The 27,770-nt window shown below is 41.8% G+C and overlaps 1 protein-coding gene across 9 annotated transcripts in view; it reads left to right on the top strand.

Annotated features, from left to right (window-relative positions):
• Positions 1-27,770, top strand: part of cep128 (centrosomal protein 128) — a 284,185-nt gene that overhangs the window by 30,626 nt on the left and 225,789 nt on the right. For all 9 annotated transcript variants that reach the window (XR_010002021.1, XM_008117882.3, XM_062968036.1 and 6 more), the window contains 3 exons: positions 954-1,070; positions 25,845-25,931; positions 27,545-27,619. Coding sequence is in view for 8 of the 9 variants with exons in the window: in XM_008117882.3 (XP_008116089.2) it covers positions 954-1,070; positions 25,845-25,931; positions 27,545-27,619 (279 nt within the window). In the remaining variant the exon portion in view is untranslated. The remainder of the gene's footprint in view (positions 1-953; positions 1,071-25,844; positions 25,932-27,544; positions 27,620-27,770) is intronic.

Below are 27,770 nucleotides of genomic sequence, written 5' to 3'. Positions count from 1 at the left end.
GCGTTATTTCAAAGAAAGTCAAAACTCTCTATGCTCAAACAGTGCCATCTCTTTTCAGACTCCCTTCACACAGCCCTTTGGATAACCTACTTGGCTGACACCTGCTCCTCCAGATTGTGTTAAAATCTCGTGCTTATGGCATGTAACAACTGCTCAGTAATGGGGAGGAACATTGACTTGAATCAGAGATCAAGATATTGTTCTGTCACTGAAAAGACTTTAGACTATATCACATGCAGGCAAATCGTAACACAGTGGGGCTTGTGCTGATATAGGGCTTTTTGATCCAGGAGAATGTTTCATGAGCACAACAGGGATGGGAAGTTAATTTCAATCATCATCACAACAGGGATGGGAGAAGAGATGACTTCTCTTATCTTGCATCAGTCTGTACCACTTTTATTTCTGTCCTGAAGAGTTACCCAACTTTTCAGAAATTTAAGGGCGCAGGGGTGAGAGAAATAGCTTCTTTTCCTATTCCGTTGATAAAATCCAGGTGAATCAGACCCTTCTTTGAATGAAAGGACTCCAGTTGGTTTTATTGTATGTATGCATAAGTGTGTACATATTGTATGTTTTACATGTTTTGATATGGTTAAAAGTGACTAATCAATAAAGAATTGTTGTTGTTGTTGAAAGGACTCCAGTTGGATATAACAAAAGACTTACGTTTTGTTTTGTTTTTATTGTTTTATTGTTCAATGTTTTCAGTTAACTATCTATCCTTGCTCTCTCTCAAAGACTCCCCCAGTTTGTATTACTTCTAGGAGCAATATTTTCCATTTCTTGTGTTCTTGCATGATGGATTTAACAGTTATGTTTCGGTCCTTGCATATCTCATAGGTTTTTTTTTACCTTCTCTCCATTATTGTGTGAGCATATGGGAGAGGGGTAGAGCTGTTTTTCTGTCTTTAAGCCAACATTTTAACAAGCACTCCCCTGCTTTTTTGAAGGTATCAGAACGGGTAGAGAGAAGACTCCAGGAGATAGAACGAGAAATCCGCTCAGAAAGGCAGCTGGTAGAAAGACGCCAGGATCAACTGGGACATATGTCTGTGCATCTCCAAGAGGTATGCATAAAGGCCTTTTTGTACAGACAGAGTTGTGCTCCTGCTACTTGTTAGCTATCTAAATCCCTGCTAATTATTTACAGGGATGACTACTGTTCTTGCATATGTGTTTTGCTGGGGATCAAGCAAACTGTCAGACAGCAATACATGAAAGGGGTTCTCATCCCTGAGGCAGGAAGTATTGAATGTCTTGGTTGGGAATGCATATCAGCTTTTGAAAGCAAGCTTTTTAAAACAAATTTCAGTTACATATAAGATTTAAACTGTTAAAAAGTGTTGTTAACAACCGTCTTGTGAATACTGTATGCTTGAAGCCCAAATATGATATAATGGGTAGCCAGTTCTCCTAATGCTGTATAATCAGCAATGCTTGAAGCAAAATGCTTCTGGCAGAGTATAAGGAGTCTGCTGTGGAGACAAACTGAGCAATTGTTTGCTTTAGAAAAGAAAATTAAGGCCTCTTTTGCCTCTCTCTTTAAAAATAATGCCTGAAATGTGTACAGGGAGAGGTAGTGGGTTTGCTCCACCCTAATACTTGAGAAGCCAGGGAGATAAAATACAAGCCTCATAATTTTAGATTTAATATAAGTGTTTGGGCGATTATTTGGATAGTCATCTCTGGCTGACTTTACTCTGGTGTCTCACAGAGCCTGTGAAAAGTTTAATTTCATATTTGGTTGCTTTAATACATGTGGTGACCTATGTGCTTTTAAAAAAGGCAATTGCAGATTATACAGTGCAATATAAGCTGGTGAGGATTAATTTAGATTGACGCTTTCTGTTCTGAAACAGTGACTCTCCCTTTAAAGGTCATGTTTTTTTTTTAAAAAGAAGAAAAAGATAATGTACGTTTTGAGTAAAGGTAATACTTAGCTCTTCAAGTTTATCTGCACTTCTTGTGTAAAAGAGTTTTTGTACACCCCCCCCCAGAGAGAAAATCCACGTATTGCTGTCCTTCTGTACAATAGCCGTCTGTTTATATTTGGCGGTTCATTTAGTCAAATCAACTCCTAGTTGATTTGGAATGCTTTGTTTTTGCCCTAGTTAGATTTTCATGCTAGTTCTACTTCTTTAGCTTGGACTGCTTAGAGTTATCAATCAAACATGAACTACCATTTCAAGCTAAAGTGAAGAGAAAACAAACTGTGTTATTTAGTCCTAGAAAAAAATTAGTGTAGTGGTTACCACAACTGCAGCTGGGGAGATCTGAGCTCTAGTCTCCACCTTGGGCCAGTCACTCATCTCTTGGCCTGACTTACTTTATAAGAATAAAGTGGGGAGGAGGAGAGCCATGTACACTGTATTCAGCTCAGTGGAGAAAAAACTGGATATAAATATGTGGTATCCTACTCTCACAATTAATACAATGCCTCTGGAAAGCCCAAAAGCAGGACATAAAGTACTATGACACTAATTTTCATCAGCAAATGGCACTGCCTGTGATATTGTTATTGTTTCCGACTTATGTCTAGGCTAAGACAACTCTATCACAGAGTTCCTTTGGCAAGATTTATCCAGAAGGTGTTTGTTTTTGTCTTCTCTTAAGGCAGTGGTTCTCAACCTGGGTCTTCAGGTGTTTTGGCCTACAGTTCCCAGAAATCCCAGCCAATTTACCAGCTGTTAGGATTTCTGCGAGTTGAAGGCCAAAACATCTGGGGACCCACAAATTGAGAACCACAGCCCTACGGCCAAGAGAGTATGATTTGCCCAAGGGCACTTAGTGGGTTTCCATGGCAGAGCAGGGATTCTAATCCTGGCCTCCAGAGTCTTAGCCAGCACCCAACTCACTACTCTATGCTGGCTCACAATACTGTCTCTTATATTGGCGATAAAATATATGCATTTTCATGGTTAAACCCATTCTTCAGGATGTCTGGTTAAAGATGATAGTAATCTTCCCTAGTGTGATGAGTCATGGGCCATGTAGTCCCGTTCATGGCACTGTAGTCCCAGATGAAGAGGAGAACTTGGGTTTTTCACCGTCTCAGTCAGAATTGGAACCTTCCCAGCCAGATTTGGGAACCTTGCACCTGCAAGAGATTTGTCTTCCAGAAATCTGTCAAACAAGCCCTGAGTCTAAATCTCCTGTGTTTTCTCGCCACGAGTTTTGTAAACATCAGAGAGCAGTTCAAGCGGCCTCTCGTAGGAGTGCTAGGATAGCTGCTAAGAATTCAGCTGATTAAGCCTGCTTTCCATGGGAAACCTTAAGGAGTCATGCATCTGGACTCAGAGATTAGCTTTCGTTTCTAGTTCCCCAGAGAACTGCTCTTTGGTGGGAAAACTAGACCCTATTTAGGTGTTTTACCCACAAAGGCATCTTGCGGAGTCAATTCGTCAGCTACTGGAGTAAGTTGTGTGTGGACAGCGCGCTCCGTTTCCAAGCCTCGTTCCTGTTTCAAGCCTTGTTCCTGATTCCAAGCCTTCGCTCCGTTTCCAAGCCTTCGTTCCCGTTTCCAGCCTTGTTTACCTCCACGGACCTTGCCTTGTTTTCCAGGACTCAGCCTTGCCTTGTCTTCCGGATTTTGCCAAGTAATTCCACGGATCTTGTTCTCGCTCCCCGTGCCTTGTTGCCTTGTATCAAGCCTTGTTTCAAGTTATTTCCTAGCCTTGCTCAAGTTCATGGACTAAAGGACCTTGTCATCCCCCCTCACTTTGCCTGGCAAAGTGAGTGTTTCGGTTATTGGATTACAACTTTGGACCTTAATATTTCATATTGGACATTGTTTCTTGGGACTAATTTTGACCTTTCCTGAAAGGTCTACTTCTGAACTATTTCATACACTTGCTTTTACTAACTTTATATATTTCCTTAATAAAGATATTAGATAGATTCTGGCCTCTGTGTATGGTTATTGGTGCTCTGCAGCCTGGGTCGTGACAGTTTGACTCCGCCACCCTAAGCACCAATTAACCTAGGCCAGAATGTCTACCGGAACCATGCCGGGTGGCCAGCCACTTAGCTACACCATCGACAAGGAGGAAGTGGACCGCATCCGTGATAAGCTCAATGCGCAGGAGGGAGAAATAAAGGGATTGAAGGAACGCGGAATCCGACTCCCGGCCCTGGCATTGCCAACCAAGTTTTCTGGAGAAGCTTCTAAGGTTCATGTTTTCCGTCGCCAATGCCAAGCTTATCTAGAGGCCCGCAATGCCGAGTTTCCCCAAGAAGACATCAAGGTGGCGTGGATCTACAGCCTTTTAGACGGGCCAGCGGCCAACTGGGCGACGGCACTGTTCGACCAAGTTTCCCCACACCTAAGATCAGCGCAACACTTCTTGGATCACATTAAGGCGACGTGGGGGATCGAAGACAATTTGGAGGCAGCCGGCCATAAACTCCGGCGCCTCTCTCAGGGGGACAGACCCTTGTCCCAGTACATAGCCGAGTTCCGAGTGCTGGCCCACAGCACCGGATGGAATGATATAGCCCTCAGAGGACAATTTCGGGAGGGTCTCAACATCGAGATGCTGGAGGAAATTTCCAAAGTGGATCCCCCCCACTCTCTTGAAGCACTCATTGATCAATGTTTACGAGCTGAAGTCATGCTTGCCAACAGAAAACAATGGGTCCGAGGCCAGAGCGGTAGAGCTGGGGTGAAACCTCCCGCTCTCACCAGCGTCCAGCCGCGTCCAGTATGGAGACCCCCGCCACCAGCCCCATACCCCAGGGGGAGCGAGGAGGTGCCGATGCAGTTGGGCAATGTGCGTCCCAGGTTAGATGCCGCCGAGAAGGCCCGCCGCCAACGCCTAAATCTCTGTTGGTACTGCGGAAACGGGGGCCACTTCGCCAGAGAGTGCCCAGCCAAAGGGAAGCCCCCCGCCCGTCTGGCGGCGGCGTCCTCCACGGAGACGAAGACGTCTGAGGCGGCTGGCGCACAGCCGGCGGGGGAAGCCAGCGACCGGGCGTAGAGAGGCTCGCCAACCCGGTCAAAAAACCCACTCAAGAGCCGCCAACCGGGGTCCTATTTCTTCTAGTGGTCACCTTGTGGTCAGCAAAAAAGGGGCCAGTCATGGTCCATGCCATGATAGACTCAGGAGCTACAAACAATTTCATTGATAGAGAGTATGCCGACTCTCTGGGATTACAATACCATGACTTCAAGAATGCCCGTGTGGTGCAAGCCATCGATGGCCGCCCCCTCAAGACGGGTCCCGTAAGCCAGTGGTCGGAACCCACCAGAATGTGGATAAGGGAACATATGGAAGAGATTTCCTTCTTTGTTACCGAGGTTCCCCATTTCCCTGTAATTTTGGGAATTCCATGGCTGACACTTCACGACCCAAGCATCTCCTGGTCCAACAGAGAACTGCAGTTTGCTTCAAAATATTGCCAAAACCATTGCCTTGTAGCCAAGGTCTGCCATGCCACAGACACTGAACCCATTATCACCTTGCCCAAGAAGTACTCAGAATATTGGGATGTATTCAATGAAAAAGAAGCCGAGAGATTACCCCCACATAGACCTTATGACTGTGCCATTGACTTGGTGGAGGGGGCCCCGATCCCGCGAGGACATCTCTACTCCCTGACTGAACCGGAGCAAGAAGCTCTCAGGGAGTTCATAGAGTCAAACCTTCGCAAGGGATTCATCAGACCCTCTCAATCCCCAGCCGCTTCCCCAGTGATGTTTGTGAAAAAGAAATCAGGGGACTTACGCTTGGTGGTGGACTATAGAGCATTGAACAATATCACTAAGCGGAACAGCTATCCCCTGCCCTTGATCTCGGACCTACTAGACCGACTTCGGGGAGCCAAGGTCTACACCAAGCTGGATCTTCGGGGGGCTTATAATCTAGTTCGCATCAGAGAAGGGGACGAGTGGAAGACCGCCTTCCAGACTAAATTCGGATTATTCGAGTCCCGAGTTATGAATTATGGATTATGTGGAGCTCCCGCAACGTTCCAGCATTTTGTCAATGACATCTTTCAGGATTATCTAGATCGGTTCTTGATCATCTACCTGGACGATTTTTTGGTGTTTTCTAGATCACAATCAGAGCATGAGAACCACGTCAGAATGGTGTTACAACGATTGCGGGATCATGGACTTTATGCCAAGCTGGAAAAATGCGCTTTTGATCTACAAGAGGTAGATTTCCTGGGGTACCGCGTCTCACCACTAGGGCTCTCCATGGACCCGGCTAAGGTTTCAGCAGTATTGGAATGGCGGGCGCCAACCAACAAGAAAGAGGTGCAACGATTCTTGGGGTTCGCGAACTACTACCGCAAGTTCATTCCAGACTTTGCCCGCTGGTCTGACCCAATCACCAGCTGCATCCGTGGGAAACAGCCTTTCCGCTGGACAGATCAAGCAGAGAAAGGGTTCCAGCAACTAAAGAAATTATTCACGTCCCAGCCAATCCTTCAGCATCCAGATCCTGAAACCCCTTTTGTTGTGCAGGCGGACGCCTCCGATGTGGCAATTGGGGCTGTACTCCTACAACCAGTGGGAGACCATCTTCATCCTTGTGCCTTTTATTCCCGTCAATTGACCGCGCCAGAGAGAAATTACACCATTTGGGAAAAGGAGCTATTGGCCATAAAGGCAGCCTTTGAAACTTGGAGACATTGGCTAGAAGGGGCCAAATTTCCCATTGAAGTCCATACTGATCATCGAAATCTAGAGCATCTAAGAACTGCCCGCAAGCTAAATCAAAGGCAACAACGCTGGGCTTTATTCTTTGAACGTTTTAACTTTCAAATTCATTATGTAACCCCAGCCCAGACCAAGCAAGCAGATGCTCTGTCACGGAAACCAGAATACGCTGCAGGGCGGAAGGAGACCTTTGAGTCCCAGCTGCTACAACCCGAGAACTTTGCCACGCTCACAGTGGGAAACACCAAATCCACTCCCATTGAATCAACTTCCCCTACTCCAGGACCCCTTTGTGCTCAGGAAATCAGGGCTAGTCAGCAAGTAGATGCCTGGGCACAGGACCAACTTCGCCAAGGACTACGCTTTCCCTTTTCGCTTAAGGATGGGCTACTTTGCTATAGAAATCATGTTTACATTCCCCCAGGACCGGGCAGGGAAAAAACACTTCGTCTGTGTCATGACTGCAAGCCAGCAGGGCATTTCGGGCTATTTAAAACCATGCATTTGATCCTAAGAGATTTCTGGTGGCCCAAGATCCGCAAGGATGTGGAAAAATATGTCAACACCTGCCCAGTATGCCAGCGCTCCAAGACAAGAATAGAAAAGCCCTCAGGGCTTCTGCATCCCCTCCCTACCCCATCCCGCCCATGGGAAATAATCTCTGCGGATTTTATCACTGATCTACCACCTTCCTGTGGATTCACCACGATCCTAGTGGTGGTGGACCTTTTCACCAAGTTAGCCCATTTCGTTCCCTGTGATGGCCTTCCCACGGCCAAAGAGACTGCAGATCTATTCCTCCAACATGTTTTCAGATTGCATGGATTGCCCAAGAGTTTGGTCACAGACCGTGGGTCCCAATTCACCTCTCGTTTCTGGAAAGCACTACAAAAACTATTGGGCATAGACTCTCGTTTATCTTCGGCTCATCATCCCCAAACAGATGGGCAAACTGAGCGCACCAATGCCACTTTGGAACAATACCTTCGCTGTTATGTGAACTACCAGCAAGACAATTGGGCTTCCCTGTTATCGCTGTCAGAGTTTGCCTACAACAATGGGGTCCAGGCTTCTACTAAAGAAACGCCGTTCTTTGCAAACTATGGCTTCCATCCACGTTTCTTTCCCCCTGTCATTGAAACCTCAGAAGTTCCCGCAGCAGAGGACTGGCTGCAAGAACTCACAGCGGTGCAACAACTCTTGCTCCAGCAATTAAACCAAGCCAAGGAGGACTATAAACGTCACGCGGACAAACATCGCCAGCCGGGCCCCGAAATCAAGGTAGGAGACCGGGTTCTTCTGTCCACCCGCTTTTTGCCCTCCCATCGCCCTTGCCGGAAGTTAGATGCCCGTTTCATTGGCCCCTATCCAGTGGTGGCGCAACTTAACCCCGTGACTTTCAAACTCCAACTTCCGCGTTCAATGCGCATTCATCCAGTGTTCCACCGCTCCCTGCTCCTTCCGGCGGATGGTGTGCGCCCAGATACAGACCGACCGGCCCCCCCTCCTGTTTTGATGAATGGGGAGGAGGAGTTCGAGGTTGAGGACATTTTGGATTCTCGCTTTCACCGCCGCCGCCTACAATATCTCATTGACTGGGTGGGTTTTGGCCCCGAGGAACGCTCTTGGGAAGACGCTTCCACAGTCCATGCTCCTGATCTAACCCGCCGCTTCCATCAGACCTATCCCGCCAAGCCGCGGCCTCGCGCCTCGGGGAGAGAGCCCCGGTTTGAGAGGGGGCTTGAGGAGGGGGATAGTGTGATGAGTCATGGGCCATGTAGTCCCGTTCATGGCACTGTAGTCCCAGATGAAGAGGAGAACTTGGGTTTTTCACCGTCTCAGTCAGAATTGGAACCTTCCCAGCCAGATTTGGGAACCTTGCACCTGCAAGAGATTTGTCTTCCAGAAATCTGTCAAACAAGCCCTGAGTCTAAATCTCCTGTGTTTTCTCGCCACGAGTTTTGTAAACATCAGAGAGCAGTTCAAGCGGCCTCTCGTAGGAGTGCTAGGATAGCTGCTAAGAATTCAGCTGATTAAGCCTGCTTTCCATGGGAAACCTTAAGGAGTCATGCATCTGGACTCAGAGATTAGCTTTCGTTTCTAGTTCCCCAGAGAACTGCTCTTTGGTGGGAAAACTAGACCCTATTTAGGTGTTTTACCCACAAAGGCATCTTGCGGAGTCAATTCGTCAGCTACTGGAGTAAGTTGTGTGTGGACAGCGCGCTCCGTTTCCAAGCCTCGTTCCTGTTTCAAGCCTTGTTCCTGATTCCAAGCCTTCGCTCCGTTTCCAAGCCTTCGTTCCCGTTTCCAGCCTTGTTTACCTCCACGGACCTTGCCTTGTTTTCCAGGACTCAGCCTTGCCTTGTCTTCCGGATTTTGCCAAGTAATTCCACGGATCTTGTTCTCGCTCCCCGTGCCTTGTTGCCTTGTATCAAGCCTTGTTTCAAGTTATTTCCTAGCCTTGCTCAAGTTCATGGACTAAAGGACCTTGTCATCCCCCCTCACTTTGCCTGGCAAAGTGAGTGTTTCGGTTATTGGATTACAACTTTGGACCTTAATATTTCATATTGGACATTGTTTCTTGGGACTAATTTTGACCTTTCCTGAAAGGTCTACTTCTGAACTATTTCATACACTTGCTTTTACTAACTTTATATATTTCCTTAATAAAGATATTAGATAGATTCTGGCCTCTGTGTATGGTTATTGGTGCTCTGCAGCCTGGGTCGTGACACCTAGTGCTCACATTATACTAGTCATCTCTTGCATATAATCTTTGTTGTGTTGATGCTGCTATTGCAGCACTATTCTATCTCATACTTCAAAGTGGCATAAGTCCCAGTGTGAGACAAGCATGTGCATACTATGCCAGCATTACCCCAGGACTAAGGTATCACTTTTTATATCTCCTGAGCTATCTCACATTTTGTTGGTGATGCTGTAATGAGCAATGATGCAGCAGTTCCCACCTTGCTAGCATAATACGAAAAGGAGACATTGTTGATCCTTACCGACAACTCTGCAAAGATGATCAACTTGTAATGATCAAAGACTGGTAGTGATTTCATTCATGGATTTATCTATGGGTTGCTATTATAGGATGTATCTCAGCAAATCAATGTTTTAAATAGTCTTTATTAAAAAATAAAAAACAAATTTCTCATGCTGTACTGAAATTACTTGCTGCTTTCAACCATTTGCAAGTGTCCTAGCCATTGGCTGAGCTACTGTGATGGGGAATGAAGAGCCAAAAGGCAGAAGAACTGTTTCTGAAGATCTGTAGTCTTGTACCCCTTCTGTGATGTTGTCACTTGACGGCTTAAGATCTGAAGTCAGTTTGTTTCTGGCATTGTGGATCTTGGCAGCATCCCAGCACCAGGCCCTTTTTCCAGCCACTGGTGTCCTCTGGTCCCTCTGATTCTTCTCTTTACTGTTGTGGTTTTCCGAGGTAATGAGGGCATGAGAATTTAAATTGGGGATTAAAAATGTTAATGAATTGTGTAGATCATTGATTGTCTTTTAAAACATAATTTCCCCTTGATTGAGAAGCCTGTATTATTGGATGAGTAATAGACATTTCACAACCTTTCAAAGCCAAGGGATGCCACTTTAAAATATGAGTGGCTTAGACTACACAGCTGTGTGTTGAGAGGAAGTCATTTATTCCCAGATGAACTGAATTATGTGGCATCAAATCTGCTTCTCACCACTTATTTTCTTTTACTTCATCTCAAATATTTATGACCCTGATGCATTTTGGTAAAAGGCCTGCAGAATCATAGCGGCCACAAGACGTCAGTATTTTGCCATTCTGGAACTGCAGCAAAGTTGACTAAATTTAATCGCATATTGCAGACCATAAGGAACTTGCATCTTATTACGATGTTAGAGATATATATGTTTTAATCATCCCACTGTGGTCTTGTCTACAGTCAAATATATATGTGTTGTGTGTGGGAGTCTTAATCCTTGTGAGAGCTTGGAAAAGTACCTTTTGCACCACTCATCCCAGAATCCTCCAGACAGCATGATCAGTAGCAACAGTGATTGTGTAGCCTGGGGTTTCCAAACCTCTTATTTTTTAATGGCAGAAACACTTTGGAAGACTTACCAGTTCCAACTACATATGCTGAGATGATTCAAACAAAGAGTCTAGCAGCTAATTAATGCAGAATTTGGTCTCTTAATAGAACAAGTCCAGTGTCTCTGAATTGCCAAAAATGGCTGAAGATAACGTGCAAACTGAAATAATCACATTCTGTTACTTGCCTCAAGTCTATAAAAGAAACGATTACAGTGTAATCTGATCCCCTAAGATATTGGTGACTTCAGGATGTTAAAATAGAGAGGTGGTACATGGGAAGCTAAATACAACGAGGGATACTTTGAATTTTAGCAGAAAATGGAAGATGTCAAGAGACAGAATGTATAGACTCATAGAAGTTTCAGAACAAAGAAAATATTAAAGTGATTTTTTTACTTTGAGACGAAGGGCACACAATGGCTATACTTCACATTTGGTTATTGATCATTTGGAAATCTGTCATGGACATGGACATGGACTTTTATCTGTCTTGAGACACAATATGGTAATCACCTAAGAGGATAAGATACTATGATTTTGGTCTAATGTCAGGGGTGATATATGTGATGAGAGGAACACTCAGTGGCTGGTTAAGTCACAACCCTTAGTAGATAGCTATGTTAAAAAAAGAAATTGGAATTGAAGTGCTTGGATGAATGAGTCTTCTCAGATTCTGAGTACTCTAGATTACCAGTATAGGTAGACATCACAAAAGGAAGTTGCACTGCATTTGAGACTCTGTAGGGATGAGGAAGTTGTAGAGTGGCATTGCCCATCCCACAGGGGCTGTACCTATAAAGTTTGGCACTGGTGCAACAAATTTTATCATGTTCCCGATTTTGTTTTAAAAAGAGAAGTATTTTAAAAGTGTTTTAAAGCATAACCACATTCCAGGACTACAATTCTTCATTAACATAAGATGCATGTTCCACATTTAGTTTTTTTAAAAGGAAAATGCAGTGCTTTTGCTTGTGGTGCAATAATAAATGCAATAGCATTGGAGTCCACATGACCAGGCCGGAGTTCCTTGCCTTAGGACAGTGCCTTAGGCTTTCTGTTTGCTGATTTGAAAAAAAAAACTGCTTTGTCAGTAGGTGATATGAGTGTCATTGTTTTCTTGCTTACTGTGAGTGCTTTGAAGTCCTGACAGAGCCATATTTGTTTTGTGGTCCCATGTCTAGTATCAGAGACTCTCAAGTTTCTAGTATAAAAATAACTTCAACGGTGCTAGGGCAAATTATTTTTTACTCAAAACGTGATTGGACTGTGCCTTCAAATGGGAGCAATCTGGAATGCTAGAGTAGGTGTTTCTTATGCGATGAAACTATGTGGGCATACAAAGCAGCATGGTGGTTCAAACAAGAGGATAACTCTGTTTATGGATGATGATGGCTCACAGGAACAAAAAGACTACACTGCAGAAGACCACAAAGTATGGATTCTTAAGGCAAGCAGACTCTTTGAACAATGTTTCATGCCAGGCAGGTTCTGGTGGCAATGTTTAAGCTGCCAGGGTTTAGGCAAGAATTGCATTCAGAGAAAGATCATTCCAGAAACAAGGTTAAGAGACTAGTTATTAAGATCCATTCAGATCAACACAGTTCTACCAGAGAGCAGGCAGGAGCTCAAAATTAGAGTCCAAGCCAGATCAGCTTAAGAAAAGACTAACCCCAAAAACAAGGCAAATGAAGGCAAACTAGAGGTATGCTAGCCATGCTCCCAGATGCTGATACACTTGTAGAAGTCCTCTGATGGACCAGGGCTTGCATTCCCATGGAAGGATCTCTTTGCTATGTGTATGCTCCCAGAAGCACTTAGATTCTTCGAAACCTTTTTGGGCATCATCACTAGTCACCCTCTGCTGTATGTAGCAATTGACGCTCAGGCTTTTAAAGTATCTGTTATGTTATGTTGTTTATACGTTTGTTATATTGTTTAAAATTACTGTTGTATGTAATGCTATGTTGCTGTTTTTGGGCTTGTCCCTGTGTAAGCCACCCCAAGTCCCTTTAGGGAGATGGAGGCAAGATACAAGAATAAAGTTATTATTATTATCAGAAGGGATAGTAGAATTCTGGTTAGGTTTCCATTTCTGGAAATTGTTCCTTCCCTGTTTTTCTCACATTCCTGTACAGATTTGTAGACTATCCTGTAAACATTTGATTGCCCCGGTGAGAATAGCTTCCTAAAACAAAACACTTTTATAACTCTGAGCATAAAATGACTGAAAGTTTTATTCTTCTAGAGTTTAAAATTCCAAGTGTATCATGTTTACAGAATTGCACCCAACTGTATCTTTGTGGATACTTTCAGAGAGTTTGAGAAGGCAAGTAAAACAAGATTTCCTTTGACTGAATTTGGGTGCATAGTTCTTGGAAAGATTTGGTCTTCCTTAGGTTTGGCGATACTAGCAAAACATGCTATCCATTGATTTATCTAAGGACTGCTGTTTAGTTCATGGTTCTGAAATTTCCTGGAGTTAAAAAGAAGAGAGAGTTTTTAAATAGGAGCCTTTTGGGAATAACTTTGTTTAACAATATTGCACATGTGCTATGCAGCTTCATATTTATTCTTCGGTAGTCTCGTACTTTTAATTAGAAAAATATAGCAGCAAACACAATTGCTCTTGACACTGTAACATTGATGCTATAATTGCTCTCCCTTCTTATCTGAATTTGTCACTTCACAACATTATCAGTGTTTATTTAGATATTAGCCTCTTTGGGGAAAGCGTCTGTCATCAACTTTGGGGTTTTTTAAGTGTTGTGCTATTTATGACAATTAATTATTTAAGAAGAACTGCCTTGCTTTATTCAGATGATTACTTAAAATACATTAATCTGAAACCTAAACAATTGGTTGTTTCTTGGTATATATGGTCTGGGATCCAAAGTGCTGCCTTCAGCATACCCAAGAGCTTGAACTTGCCTGTGGGATTTTGACTCCATCTCACAAACTGAAGTTTCAAAGTCCTCTCAGCATCAGAAGCACTTTTCCAAGTAGCATGGGGAGGTTTGCTTTTAGAGAAAACAAAGACTGAAGCCACACCAAGGCTATATCCCAGCTCCAGTGTGCGGTACCCTGACCCAACATAACCTCATTAACATCAAACACAGCTGTTATAATCCAAATGTAATTAGATATTGACAACCATACATTTCTCCACTTAAGTACAAAAGGATGTTTCTTACTATATTAATATAAGCTACATTTTTCTTCCTGGCATGCATGTGGATATATCTATGTTCACAAAAAACTATCAACTGATTATCTTTCTTCATTTCCTGTAGATCTGTACTTTGACTAGCTAGCTCGCTCACTCTGCTTTCCTTACCTCTGTAACCCTGGATCTCTTTGTCCAGCATGTGTGTGCAAATGTATGTGTATGTCATTTAATGTCAGCCATAACATTTAAAGCTGTCCCACTCCCCTCATATAATCCAGTTATAAACAGATAAGATTTTTTTTTTCGTGTCAGGAGCAACCTGAGTTGCTTCTAGTGTGAGAGAATTGGCTGTCTGCAAGGACGTTGCCCAGGGGATGCCCGGATGTTTTAATGTTTTTACCATCCTTGTGGGAGGCTTCTCTCATGTCCCCACATGGAGCTGGAGCTGATAGAGGGAGCTCATCAGCGCTCTTCCCGGGTGGGATTCGAACCTGGCAGTCTTCAGGTCAGCAACCCAACCTTCAAGTCACAAGGCTTTAATCCACTAGGCCACGGTTATAAATATAATATCTAAAATTACTGCGGTATAATAGTACAGACCAATATAATCTCTAAAATCAGGTCAGTAAATAAAGAGCAACACTCTGAAAACAGGAATTCCAAAAAGGAAACAACCAGGGCCAGCTAACACCTCCCAGCAAAGGATTCCCCTAGGCAGGAAGCAGCTAGGCTTGGACGCTGCAAGGCAATTAAATGCTAATCGAGATGACTAATTGCAGCATTGATACTTGCTGCACTGAGACTATTCATTCCTATTCAACCTGGCCAACCAAGGATTCTGCAAGGTAGAAAGCGGCAGGCTTGCAAGCAGCAAGGCTATTCAGTGCTGTTCAGCCTGACCAACCAAGATTTCCCCTAGATAGAAAACCTCAGGTTTTGGAGCCACGAGGCTACTCTGTCCCATCCAACCTGCCCAAGGAAGGATGCCCCTATATAGAAAGTGGCCATGCTTTGAAGCAGCAAGGCTATTCAGTGCAATTCAAATTGGCCAAAAAAAAAACATTCCTCTAGAACGCAAGTACCCAGCCTTCCAAGCAGCAAGCCTATTCCATTGTATTCCAGCTCACCAAACAAGGATTCACATAAGAAGAAAACAGCCAGGCTTTGAGGCTGCAAGGCTATTCACTGCTATTCCACCTGGTCAACAAATGATTCCCATAATGCATGCCTGGGCACAGCTAGTATTTAATAAAATATAACTGTCCCCCCACACGCCTGGAAATAGGAGATTGGCAAAGTTTATGCTGAGAAGGGCCCCAAAGGGGTTTGCCTTCTGCTGACATTTAAAAGAAAATCAGCATATGTATGTATGTATATATGTATAACGCATGTTCAAATAGCCAAAGGCTTATAGGGATTCTAGAGAGGAGATGTGGATTTGTGTATTCAAATTTGCAGACATCTGCATACATATGCACATCCATAAACTGATTCCAATATATATATATATGGAATCCAAGGTAAACTCCTGTGAAATGTTTCCTGCTGTGAAAGTTGCTTACCTCCCACTCATACATACACATAATGCTAGCTTTTGTTTATTTGTATATGTGCTGACTGTAAAAAAAATGGTATCGGACATCATGCTTTCTGGACCTAGGTAACTGCCTTCCCACCTGTCTAGCAGTGCCGTCCAACCAACCCTTATTCCACTCTGATCCTGATTTGTTGCACAGGCCATGTATATAAAAAAGCCAGTTTTCCCTAGAAAATGTAGAGTAACAAGGATGTTTTTTAAAAAACTGTGTTGAAGCCCTCAGCTTTCTAAGAGAAGGAATATTGCTTTTGTTTCAACAACAGCGACATTCAGCTAAAGATTTTGTAATTCAGCTAAAGATACCCCTCACACATGTTGAATTTGATTTTTGTTCAAGCCCAGCTATGGTGCACTGGGAGACTAACAGCATGTTTATTTAGTCACAGTAACAGCTGAACAGTTAAAAAGAGATAATGGTCTGAGTTTGAACACATTGACTTTATTTTAACAAGTAAAATATGTAGGAGCTCATCTGGTGAAGTGCTTTGCGTGTAGGGTTAGTTAAGACATTGGGAGACCAGAGTTCATCCACTCAGTTATGGAAACTTATTGATACCTTTGGGGAAGTCACACCCTTGTTCACAGAACAAGACAATGGCAAAGTCCTTCTGAACAAATTCTGCCATGAGAATACTGTGTAAGGTAATCAGAAATCAGAAATTACTTGAAGGCACACAACAGCAACAACAAGTAGGAGCCCAATGCCCTGCGCCTCATTCTTAGTCCAATTTTCTTGGTGTTTTGCAGTCAACACAGGAAGCGATTCAGTTAACATTTTTCTTATATCTGAATTGAGAAGGTATGATAGCTCATCAAGAGCTAGTTAGGGTATTCTTTTTCTTTTAGGCTAAAGTGGCAATGTGAATGTACCAAATGCAAGCAGTCTAGTAAATGTATTGTGAACCTGTTTACAGACCTGCTGTAGGAACAGTTTTATCTCTAAAATATTTTTGCAATGCGCCTGCATGTGCGGTTCTGTCATATATGCAGTTTTCTTAAAACCTATATAGTTATGGACTATTTATTTTTACTATACCTGGAAAATAAAATGGCATAGCATATTTCAAAGTACCAGTGGGGTGAGAGATTGCTTTTTTATTCCATGTTATTGGTGTTTAATGGCCTAAATATTCTTCAGTGCTGCTTTGTTAAGCTGAGGTAGCATATTGATTTCCAAGACTCCGAGTTAAGATGTCTTAATATGAAAATGCTGGAGGTTTTTCTCCATTGGGAAAATCTTCTCTAGTTGGTTATTTTTATTTTCCCTGCACTGGTATATATTACACTGTGGAGTCAGTATATAAGGCGCTCCCAAGCAGTAGAGCATGAGGTAAAGAATGAGGTAGCTTCCTTTTGCCAGGCCAGAATATCTGTCCGTCTTGTCAGTGTTATATGCTTTCACCAGCAGCCATTCTGAGTCTCTGAGAGGTTATTCTCATCATCTGCTACCTGCCTTTAAAAAGCAAACTGGATATGCCAGGGACTGACTTGTGGATGTTTTACTACCAAAACATGTGGCCTTCAGCTGAGCTATGAGCCATTCCTGAGAAATGATAATATTGATGGGGTATACCCAAGATAATATTCAGACTAAAGACTAGCTCATTCAGTAGTTCTGAATACCGGTTCCTTTTCTGATTCATTTTAAATTGTTCATGCATTACACTTTGAGACATTGGTGTGACTTATGGTCACTCCCCTGAGTTTAAAATTGTAAGGTAGCTTCCTGCCTGGAAAAAAAGTTGCCCTTTCCATCTGCTTTTGTCAGGGTTGAAGGACTGCTTCAGATTCCTAGGTGCAAGCATCAAATTTGCCGGTGCCAAGGCAACACTTCTCTGGAATTTATACTGCCTGTTGCAATGTAGTCTCAAAGCAATGTATTTCAGGCTGTGATAGTCACTAGTCCATTTAATACATGTGCTGAATTTTCAGAACGGGGAAAGCTAAAAGACTAGTGTTAAGTACTGTTCGTGATCTCGGAAATCTATTCCGGTTTATCTAAAGGAGGGGGCAGCTTTGTAACAATTTTTTTGAGGTTAAATTGCCATTTAAGTTGTGCCATGTAGTACCCATTTAACCTATGAGGAATCCCTGCCAATCTTAGTAGGATTTTGAATTGATCTATGGAGAACTGTATTGGACATGACCTTAATCTTAACTTCATCCATAAATTAAACATCAAGGACATTTTGCAGCATTTTCATCAATTTCTATAATGTTTATGGTGTTCAAGCTGGCTAGAAAAGCCCTCCCATCCCATATAGGTGGGTCATATTTATAGGTGTTTGCGAGAAGAAGAAAGCAATCTGTACAAACCTACGAGCACTCTTGATTCAAATCAAAGAATTCTTCTCCACATATATTTGGTACCCCATCTCTCATTGTTGATGGTAGTGGGCCCTGGGCGCAGAAAGGAGGAATTGCATGGGAGAACCTAAAAAACTTGTGATGGTGCTGTTTCTGCCAGAGCTCCTCCACTTCCAAGCACAGAATTTCTTTCTGAGCCAAAGAGATGGCAGTAGTGGCTATGAGACTCAGAAAGGGACTTAGATTTCCAAGTGGACTTCACAGATTCAGATATTCCTTTTAGGATTTCAGAGCTTCCCTTTGAACCACTTAGATCCTTTTTATTTTGGATTTTTTCTATCAGGACCTTCTTTCTGGTTGACCTTATTTCAGCCAGAAGGGGTTCACAACTTGCCGCCATGTTCATTGTTTCATCTTGCTGCAAATTTGACACTTGCAGTTTCTCTACTGTTGAACCTATGTTCCCAGCCCTAATAAAATGTATGTTTTGTACCTCCCGGCCCATAGTATTCTGTCTAACAAACTCATGGAAAAACAATTCAGCCTCTCACAGTTCTGTAGTCAAAAGGTAGTCCATATTCATCCCTCAAATGGTCCAGCAAGCGCAAAGCATACACAGAGTGCAGAGTTCTTTCCAAGGGTGAAGCCAATCAGTCTCACCAATGCCAGTCATAGACCAAAAGCGTTGTTCAATCACCAAATCCAAAAGTTCACCAACAGATATCCAGCTGAAACAGTTCCAAAAACATTGCTCTCAGCAAACTATCAGCACCAGCTATTTATGCCACTTTCCCCAAGTGTTCTCACCTGTTGGCCTCTGAGCAAACCAATTAGATCTTTTCTCAGTTGGATGCCATCAGTCCTTAATTGCAGCCTAGCTGGAATGCTTAACTCCTGGTCTGCTTCCTGGAGCTCCTAATCCTGCCCTAACTCTGTGTCCTGAGGCTCCTGTTCCTGTTATTCAGGGGTAGATTCCTTAATGTCAAACTGCTGCTCTCTACTTGCTCCTGACGCAGATGCTCAGAGAAGCAGCCCCTTTTCACCTTTGTCCTTATCGCTAGCCCTGACACTCACAATGATTGAGTGACGACCCAAAAGGGTGGCACAGCACTGTGAAACTATAAAAACCCTACTCAGGGTCCCTCCATTTTGGAGGCACCACTGGGAGCTCCAGTTCTCTGTATTTTTCTACTTGGTTTTAATTTTTGAAAATAAAGCCTTCTTTCTGAGAGCAAGAAATGTTTGGTTACTTTGCTGATCATGACTCTAAAGTTGCTCGTTTTAAGAAATTGGGGTGACAGTTTGTGGTGCCAGGAACTTGGATATAATATACCCAGCAGGTGGAGTTGAAATTTTGCCAATCTTATTTCAGTTCTCCACCCGTACAACCAGGTGGGAGAGTGTAGCGCTGCAGATAGGTCCGGCAGTAGTGCGGCAAAGAGGCGTCAGCTGGCAAAGTCCCTTTGTGACGTGATTCTGTCTTCTGTCACATTGGAGAACTGGGGACACCCAGTATTTTGGTTTAGGGGAGTTACAGAGAAAAATGTAGGAGCCCCCGGTGGCGCAGTGTGTTAAAGCGCTGAGCTGCTGAACTTGCGGACCAAAAAGGTGCAGGTTCGAATCCGGGGAGCGGAATGAGCATCCACTGTTAGCCCCAGCTTCTGCCAACCTAGTAGTTCGAAAACATTCAAATGTGAGTAGATCAATAGGTACTGCTCTGATGGGAAGATAAAAGCGCTCCTTGCAGTCATGCCGGCCACATGACCTTGGAGGTGTCTATGGACAACGCTGGCTCTTCGGCTTAGAAATGGAGATGAGCACCAACCCCCAGAGTTGGACACAACTGGACTTAATGTCAGGGGAAAACCTTTACCTACCTTTACCTAGAAAGAGATGTGTGTGTATGTGCTTGAAACATTCAATCATGAATGAAGCGAAAGGGAGCTGGGCATACTACATTTCCATATTTCCTTGGGGAAGTGTGTGGAATAAAGTTGGTCTGGTTTAGTCTGGTCTGGGGAGAGACTGGCCTTTGGAATAGCCCATTGGTCTCAGGTTTGGTCAAGGTGATCACCAAATGGGTTTGAGTCAGTCTGTTTTTAAATTATAAAAATATTTTAATGCATTTAAAAATGTTAAAATAAAGATTTTGTTTTATCCAGGACTTAAAAAACATATTAGTGATGCAAATTCTTAACCGTGTGGTGCTGCTTTAACTGTCATAGTTCCATCCTGGATAATCTTAGTATTTGTAGTTTTGGAAAGTAACTAAAAATCTCTGCTAAAATATTCTAGTCCACTCAATGCTCCTATAGCGCTAGGGCTTTCTAAGAAATAATTCTGAGTTACCTAATCAAACTACACATTTTCTTCAGTGTCAGTTTCAAACTGTTGTAATTATATCATACTAACAATATAACATGTAGTACCCAACAAATGATTGCTGGACCTACCAAACATCTGTTTCTTGCCTTTTGTCAACCTAGCAGCATCTTTTGACACAACTGATAGAAACCTGTTGGGCATAAACTAGTTAACACTAATATGGATAAGCACCTATTGTTTTTAATCAAGGCAATTTATTCTAACACCAAGTTTAGAATAAGAGTTGATATTTTTGGCTCATTAACTGACCCTATTCATACTAACAAGTTAAAAAAGGGTGTCTACTGGCACCAACATTCTTTAATTTATATTTGAATGACATAATACCTGTGCTCTCTAGACCAGATTTTTTTTCATCTGCAGGACCAGCCAAGAAAATTTACAATTTTTTATATGCTGATGACATGGTTTTAATCTCACTCACCCAAACTGGTCTGAGAAGATTGCTCTCTAAGTTTGGTAGACATGTTTCCAAAGAAAAACTGAATATTAACTATAATAAAACAAAGATGATGTGTTCGGAAAAAGACACTCTCAATTCAGATGGTCCATCAGGGGTCACCAAATTGAACAATGTCAGGAATTTAAGTACCTTGGAATCCATTTTATGAAAAAACTATCCTGGAAGCTCCATATAGAACAATGTGATGACCCATGGGCAATGTAGTCCCATTCCTGGCACTGTGGTGCCAGATGAAGAGGAAAACTTGGGTTTTTCACCGTTCCAGCCAGAATTGGAACTTTCCCAGCCAGATTTGGAAACCTTGCACCTGCAAGAGATTTGTCTTCCAGAAGTCTGTCAAACAAGCCCCGAGCCACAATCTCCTACGTTTTCTCGCCATGCTTTTTGTAAACAACAGAGGGGAGTTCAACAGGCGTCCCGCAGGAGTGCTAGGATAGCTGCTAAGCATTCAGCTGATTAAGCCTGCTTTCCATGGGAAACTTTAAGGAGTCATGCATCTGGACTCAGAGAATAGCTTTCGTTTCTGGTTCTCCAGGGAACTGCTCTTTGGTGGGAAAACTAGATCCTATTTAGGTGCTTTGCCCACAAAGGGATCTTGCGGAGTCAATTCGTCAGCAACTGGAGTAGGTTGTGTGTGGACAGTGCTACTCCGCTTCTAAGCCTTCGTTCCTGTTTCCAAGCCTACGTTCCCGTTCCAGCCTTGTTTACCTCCGCGGACCTTGCCTTGCTTCCTAGGACTCAGCCTTGTTTTCCAGGACTCTGCCTTGCCTTGTTTTCCGGATTTTGCCAAGTATTCCACGGATCTTGTTCTTGCTCCTCGTCCTTGTTGCCTTGTATCAAGCCCTGTTTCAAGTTACTCCCTAGCCTCGCTCAAGTTCCATGGACTAAAGGACCTTGTCATCTCCCCTCACTTTGCCTGGCAAAGTGAGTGTTTCGGTTATTGGATTACAACTTTGGACCTTAATATTTCATATTGGACATTGTTTCTTTGGACTAATTTTGACCTTTCCTGAAAGGTCTATTTCTGGACTATTTCATACACTTGCTTTTATTAACTTTATATATTCCTTCAATAAAGATATTAGATAGAATCTGGCCTCGGTGTATGGTTATTGGTGCTCTGCAGCCTGGGTCGTGACAAACAATGGCTTTGACATCTGTTGGAGCAATCTTCAGATTTTACAACACTGCAGGGGCCGGACACCTAGTTGTCCCAGACCTGAAAATATTTCAGAGTAAAGTTATAGCCCAGATTATGTACAGTGCTGCTGTCTGGGGATGGAATGATTCTCAGATAGTGAAAATGGAGGCCTTTACGAAACTGGAGACTATCTGAATAAGCTTACATTTCCAAAACTTAGACAAGCCTTCACAGCTCTTCAATTCCAAAGTGCATCTCGCCATAGGTTTATGTAGCATTTTAATGGTTTATGTAGTATGTTAATTGTGTGTTTTGTATTGTGTGCAATAATCTGGTTGTGAAAAACCTATGGTCCAAGCATTGAATAAATAAATATAACAGGTAGAACATAATGCTAGAAATGGTAAATAAATTCCATTTATTTCCAACAGTCAGTTCTGATTTCTTTGAATGTTAGGGTTGACAGCACATGGCTCCAAGACGTGTTGGCCCTCAAGACCCACTCCCAGCATCATTTCAGTTCCATTCACTCCAGTGTTTCCTACATATTTTACTTATTAATTTTATTATGTTTTGCCTTTTGGAAAAATCTTTTAGAAATGAATAAAGAAAATCGCTTCTCTAAGTGCATTCATTTGCACTACCAAACATGAAAATATGCTGTATATTAATATAATGTAATGAAGACATAGAAGAGCATGCAAAAACACTAGATTGCAGTTCCTCGGATCATAGTTTGTAGCACAGCTTGGTTTTATTACAAAGCAGAATATACAAATTATCTAGATTCTTTACTGTGTAGCAATTCCCTGCCTCTTTTTGAATGAAACAGCATTTGGCCCTCCATCATGTTAATTTTTTGGTAATGTTGAGATTATTTTCTTAGCAATTGCTGCTGTTGTGAATGGTCACTCTGCTTATTCTGCATACATTTAAACTTTAATTTAGTGATCATAGGCTGCACTTGCCTTTTAAAACACTTGACCCCACTGTTTATTTCTGTTTTTAATTCATTCATTGATATTTATATACTTGCCTGCAGGGGATGGCTTTATGTATTGAAGTAGGTTCTAGTTCATAAAAACATATACTGGGACCATAATACAGCTTTATGGTGTCATAAGGCTCTGCTGATTTTTTCATTTTGGCTTTGTGCTTGGCTTATGGAGTGCAACAGTTCATTTGGAGCAGGGTCCTTCAGTAGTTGTTTTGCTGAACATTAAAGATGACAAATTAACCAGGATGACTACAAGATACAGCAATGTCACCTCTAGCTTCCATAATAAGGGACAGGGTGGAGGTTAGCTTTTACCAACAGTTCTATGGGTTTTGAAGAGGCACAAATAGAGGGTGAAAGGGAGAAACGTACCAAGAGAAAGGTGCGTCAAGCAAACTCTTGTTGGGACTGTCTTCCATTTGGAAATCAATGTTGTCATTGTGATAAAGAATGCCAATCCATAATAGGTTTCTACAGTCATTGATGGGTCCATTGCCAATACTTTACTTGTGGAAGACAATCATACTAGGCCACGAGGGATGCCTATGATGATGAGGGTTACACTTCTTTCCTAGGCTCCTTAAAGTGAAGCAGCATAGAAAATAAAAGTGCAAGGACTTTGAAAACACTAATAACATACTATTTTACCCTATAAATGCAAAAGAAAGTCTGATTTTCCTATAGCATAATTTTGCCATTGCATTTCTAATATGGGGAGGTATATTGAATATTCCAACTCACTATTTTTTCATTGACTTTGCCATATTAGTGTTATATCAGGAATGGTTGTTAGGCTCCACAATGTCCTTTGAAAACAAGGTGCAAGAGGAAGATTCACCATGTTTTAACACTGAACTAGGTGACTAAGAGGCTTCTGTGCTATAAAAGTGCTTTGAAATAATGGGTATGTTTTTTCAGTGAGCATTGTGTCTTTTTAAGCTGCTGGCAAACCACCACCACAACAGCACACCAACAAATCTAACATTGAGGAGCTGTGAGAGCCATAAAACTGAGCAGAGGAAACAGCAACAGTAGAGTAGCAGCTTAGTGTAATGGTTTGAAGGTAGGATAAGGACTCCAGAAAACCAGTGCTAAAATTGCCACTTGGCCATAGAAATCTGTTGGGTGACATTGGGCAGGTTACATTCTTTCATCTTCAGAGTCATAGAGTCATAGAATAGTAGAGTTGGAAGAGACCTCATGGGCCATCCAGTCCAACCCCCTGCCAAGAAGCAGGAAATCGCATTCAAAGCACCCCCGACAGATGGCCATCCAGCCTCTGTTCAAAAGCTTTCAAAGAAGGAGCCTCCACCACAGTCTGGAAGGCAATGGCAAATCTGCTCTGAACCAATCCTGCCAAAAAAAACCCGCTCTACAATCAGGATCACCTTAACAGAAGGTTGGAAATAACTTGAAGGTACACAACATGAAATAAAGCAATAGTGCCAAGTTGTAAGGAGTGAAAGCATGCAACTATATTTTCTTTCCTCCCAAAGCACCTGAATAATTTTCTCCTTGCACAAAATCCCCAAAGCATCTAAAGGCCCACAATTTAACCCCATGTAATGCAACACATACCTTTTTTGAACTGACCTAAACAGAAAGGAAAGGCAGTTGCACTCTGAGTAATGTATTGGCTAGAGCTTGAATGTTAATAACAAAATATTGGAAAACTTCAGCTCTGCCACTGCTTGATTGAAATGTGTTGGAAAAATGTGATATGTTATGAACATGTTGAAGCTGTCAGCAATTCTGAAGGTGTTTGATGTTCAGGACTGTGCATTACTAGCACATAAAAGGTATTCAGGAGACTTGTGGCATTTTGCAACAGTAGGTTTCCTAGAAAAACTGTTGGAAATCTTGTCAGTTTCATTATGATAATGATAAACGTGTTAACTGCACTTTTTATCAATGTGCTATATGACATTTTTAAAAGTAAAAACCTTGCCTGTTTTATATTTAACCATGGAAATAGAAGCAAGAAATAATCCTAAATTGAGTTTTGTTTTCATACAATTTATAACTGTTTATCCAGATGCAGTGTACTGATTTGTGGGGTATTTTCTGAATCCACTGTAATTCCAGTGAGTTTCAAGGGTTTAAAATGTTCAATATCCACAAGAATATTCATTGGTGTCAAGTCAAATGTATTCTACAGTGCCCAAACATCCTGAACCAGAAAACAACTTCATATTTGTTCTTTGCCACTGACAGGCTTTCATTTCTACAAGACATATAATCAGCATAATTTATGTGCCCTGAAATTACCACTACTGTTAATTCCAACTAGCCATTTTGAAAATAACTAGAATGCCTTACTTGAATGCTCCAGTGGGCTTTGCAGGAAAATTTCTTACAAAAGGTACAATATCTTCTTTATTTTAATAGTCTGCTGCATTGTAGAAGTGATGGGGATGAGACGTTGTGTGTACTGAGTTCTTAATTTTACTCTTGTTCAGTGTTCCTTTGGGCTACTCAGGGAAGAAACAATACATTTGATTATTTATTTATTTATTGAAATTACAAATTGCAGTGGTCACTTGGTATCTAATGGGGATTGGTTCCAGGATTCCCTGTGGATACCAGAATCAATGGATGCTCAACATATACAATGGTACAGTAAAATGATGTCCCTTTTATAAAATAGCAGAATCAAGGCCTGCATTATTTATTTATTTATGGGGAATATTTTCAAGATATGGGTATAAAATCTGTGGATATGGTAGATCAGTTGTATGCTTTCATTTAACCTATTGTAGTTTGCAAGATGGTCTTGCCACAATCACACACAATTGTGTACATAGCCATGTGGGCATGGTAAATATTGTATGCAATGGTACCAGCAGCTTCCTGAATATTGGAGGGTCACACTGATACTTCTAATAATATTCCCCCCCCCCAAAAAAAACCCACATAAAAAGTCAGCTCTGGAGGATATCTCATAATTCTGAATGGCAGATTGGTTGCCATAATTATAAACTAAGGGTTTCATGTTTTTGAAAAAAACCCAAACCACATTTTTTCCCTTCTCTTCAAGGCTTTAAAGCAACAAGATGCTAAATCTAATGAAGTGGATGTGGCCTTAAAAAGTACAATTTTGAAAATGGAAGGTGAAAAAATCAAAGTAAGTTTACATTTATTTATTTATTTTGTGGTATTCATGGAATATTATTTTTTTTTCCACTGGTGCAGTCTCCCCTGGCTGATGTTGGTGGTTGAGAGATGAGGAGGAGAGAAGAGGCAGAACTGTTGTGTTCGTTCTACACCCTTCCTCATATGACTTGTACAATTCTAATTTTGTGGTGAATTTGGAGACATGAATAGAGTTTTATGAGAGCTTAAATAACTCCCCCCCCTTTTTTTTTTAAAGTAGGGAAGCATAATAACAAGAAAAAATGGGAAACAAAGGGGAAGGAATCAAAATTTAAGTACAGTAGAGTCTTGCTTATCCAACATAAATAGGCCGGCAGAACGTTGGATAAGCGAAAATGTTTGATAATAAGGAGGGATTAAGGAAATGCTGATTAAATGTCAAATTACATTATGATTTTACAAATTAAGCACCAAAACATCATGTTTTACAACAAATCGACAGAAAAAGCAATTCTGTGCACGGTAATGTTATGTAGTAATTACTGTATTTACGAATTTAGCACCAAAACATTGCAATGTATTGAAAACATTGATTATTAAAAGGCAGACTGCGTTGGATAATACAGAACGTTGGATAAGCGAAGGTTGGAGAAGTGAGACTCTACTGTATACAGTATTGCTGAAGTTTGGATGAGGCACTCTATCCAAGGCACAGAGTAGAGTGGATTTCCTCATTGATATTTTGGTCCTGAACATCATAAGCAATATGGAAAAAGTGGGTATTGCACAGGAGAGCCTCATTCTTTCTCTGGCATTAGATGAAGCATAGCAAGGCAGACATGAAGGAAACATCTTTAAATTATACTGGGCTGGATCCAGACTAAGATAGATGTATTGAAATCAGTGGGACAAGTTAGTCACGACTTGAATGTAAGGCCACTGACTTTGTTGAGAACTCAAATAACTCTGTTTGGATCAATCTGTTTTATTTGTTATTTATGCACATTTGTATGAACATGCACACAATCACAAACTCACTCAGATATGTAGAACACTTAGCATTTTGTTGTTTGTAATAGATGCAATATTAGAGCATTCAGTATGTTAAGTAGTATTTGGAAAGCAAAAGATCCGGAAATAATATGCTTTGTTTGATTAAGGTTTGAGTTTAAGAGCAATGGACATTTCAAGGACTCACATTGAGTTTTGGATTACTTACAGGCATATGCTGCACCATTGTGCATTTTGACTTGAGAGATTTGGATTCCCCCCCCCCATGTGTTTTGAAATATTAGTTTTCCTATTTTTCAATGGGATCTGTGGTTCTTGAGAAGAAAGACCCCTTAAAACTGTACCCTTTGCCACTTGAAGATGGAGCTTATTTGGTAAGAGAGGGAGGTATACTAGCAATTCAATTATGTAATCTAGTTTCTAGGCAGAAAGCATACAATAAATTCAAGTATCTGTAAACAGATAATTTGATCCAGGTTACCACTGAGATAATAGATACTTGGTTAACTTATTATGGTATTGCTTTAAAAATTACTATTCAGAGTGTTTCTGGTATATTAAGCATTTATCTTCAAAATTCATAACATTGCTGGCAATTGAATGCATTTTGTCACTGCTTCTAATCCAAACAAGCTTGAACAGGATTTGGAACGTTCCCAGAGGAAACTGAATCAGTCGGAAAACAGCCGAGAAGCTCTTCTCCACCAGGTAGCTGCTTTCCTTTGTGGAATATCTATCTTCTTTTACAGTAGGCAGCACTGAGGCTTTTAGAAGTTGCTAAAAAAAAGCTCAATAGCCAATCAGAAGGAGGTGTGATAAAACATCCCGAATAGTCCATACCAAATGAGCATAAGAAATG

The sequence above is a fragment of the Anolis carolinensis genome, chromosome 1 (assembly GCF_035594765.1).
Source record: "Anolis carolinensis isolate JA03-04 chromosome 1, rAnoCar3.1.pri, whole genome shotgun sequence".
NCBI lineage: Eukaryota > Metazoa > Chordata > Lepidosauria > Squamata > Dactyloidae > Anolis > Anolis carolinensis.
Note: the sequence above shows the minus strand (reverse complement) of the source record. Positions and strands in the feature narration are given on the sequence as shown.